Source organism: Cariama cristata, unplaced genomic scaffold (genome assembly GCF_000690535.1).
Source record: "Cariama cristata isolate BGI_N322 unplaced genomic scaffold, ASM69053v1 scaffold3008, whole genome shotgun sequence".
Lineage (NCBI taxonomy): Eukaryota > Metazoa > Chordata > Aves > Cariamiformes > Cariamidae > Cariama > Cariama cristata.
The window spans coordinates 1-1,733 of NW_009630449.1; the positions used below are offsets into that span (position 1 = coordinate 1).

The 1,733-nt window shown below is 44.2% G+C and overlaps 1 protein-coding gene across 1 annotated transcript in view; it reads left to right on the plus strand.

Annotated features, from left to right (window-relative positions):
- Positions 1 to 1,483: 1,483 nt before the first annotated feature.
- Positions 1,484 to 1,733, plus strand: part of LOC104165783 (chromosome unknown open reading frame, human C15orf43) — a gene marked incomplete at its 5' end in the record, with an annotated part of 2,744 nt that continues 2,494 nt past the window's right edge. The window contains one exon of the mRNA XM_009705522.1: positions 1,484 to 1,629. Within this exon, the coding sequence (XP_009703824.1) occupies positions 1,484 to 1,629 (146 nt within the window). The remainder of the gene's footprint in view (positions 1,630 to 1,733) is intronic.

Genomic DNA, 1,733 nt, shown 5'->3' on the forward strand with positions numbered 1-1,733 from the left:
GTCCCCCACCTGTGTCCCATCCTGCCCCCCACCCCCATGTCATCCCCATGCTGGCAGCACCTTCCTTGCTTAGGAAATGCCTGTCACCCCATTTCACGCTCATGTTGAGCCCTCTCCACGCAATGTCTGTAGAGTGAAAGATCAATGAAGGCGTGGATAATTGTTTTAAAGTATTTAATGGATGCCGACATCCTTTAAAAGTCAGGGTGGTGTTTTTAAGGTGCCTGGTACAGGTCTGCCAGGGTTTTACTCCTGGGGGGGACACAGGGACACAGGGACACGACACACTGAAAACTCATACCCACTAAACTTTAGCTAGAGAAAACAGAAAACGGCTGCAAAAGCCACCCATATGTTAGGCTGGCTTAACTCTGAGGTAAATTAAACTAATTGTGCTGATTTTTCTTGCTACCTTTGATTTGATCTACTAGAAAACTCAGGGTCTAAAATACAGGCGACACCATCCCCAAGGAATGAACCAGGTGCTAAAAAACCAGCACAAGTTAACTCTGAAAGCAGGTGTGGGGGTAAAGGTGGTTGGAAAAGGGCTGCATTGCTATTTTCCTTCTGCTTGCTTAATAATATAATAAATCAGAGAGCTCAAGAACATTTGTACAACTATAAGGAAAGGCTATTCAGGGTCTTCCTCTGGCTAGTGAATATTTGTATGTAGTCAATATCACGTAAATATATTTATGTGAAAGGAAACTGCAATATTGTCTTGCAGTGCTCTGCAGCAGGCTTTGCTAGGCTGGACTAAGCAGCTTCTTGTAACACATGATTGCTTAAAACTGGCTTAGATTTTGTAATCCTCCAGTTGCAGGAGGGGAATCCTGAAAAACCTGGAGTAACGACCTTCCTTCTGTCACAGCATCCTGCCAGACTGGATTGCCCCAAGGAGAGTTCTATATAATTTTTTGTATATATATATATATGTATATATATATATATTTTCAGTGTATATATTCAGATTATTTCTTGAGAAAAATGTAATCATTATCCATACCCTTAAACCCAGCAAAAAAAATTTAATTCCTCTCTGAAGAGAACAGTGAGTGCTGCAGAATCCTCCACCCACCCTTCCTCGCTTAGCTGTAGTGCTGCTGCTGTTTGGGGACCGTGCCATGAGCCAGCAGTGGTCAGCAGGGTTAAGAATAAATAAAAATCACATTTTCCCCCTCCCCAAAGAAACAGTCTCATCTCAAGGGCAAAGTGCAAAGTGGTGCTATTTAGTCCCTAAAAATACATGTTTACCTGGTCTGTGGTGTCCTCCCTCCAGGCTGCCCTCAGGAGGTGCTGGCAGCCAGGACGGTTATGGGATATTGCTGGTAGGGTCTCATAGTTAGAAAATTACGTGCTTTTGGCAAAAATATTGGAGCAGGTCAGTTTTAATGACAATATCCCTCTAAATTTTTTTGGTGTGTGTTGTTTTTTTTTTTCCCCAGATTTACCTTTGGAAACCAGCTATCTTTTTCTCTTTCAGAATACACGAGAGCCTCGATTACTTGGAGGGCAGAGCTACAGTCTTTCACTCCTGTTACCTCTCTGCATGGGCCAGTACTGGTGCAGGAGCAAAGTCATCGGTGGTTCTCGGCCACTTCGTCCTACCACCTGCCTGCCTGCAAGAAGGTCAGGGGGAAAAAAGAGAAAAGCCAGGGTTTCATTCCCCTGGGGGTTTCCCCGTAAGCGCAGCTTTTTGGCGGTGCAAACCAGAACCTCCAGTTACTTCTGAT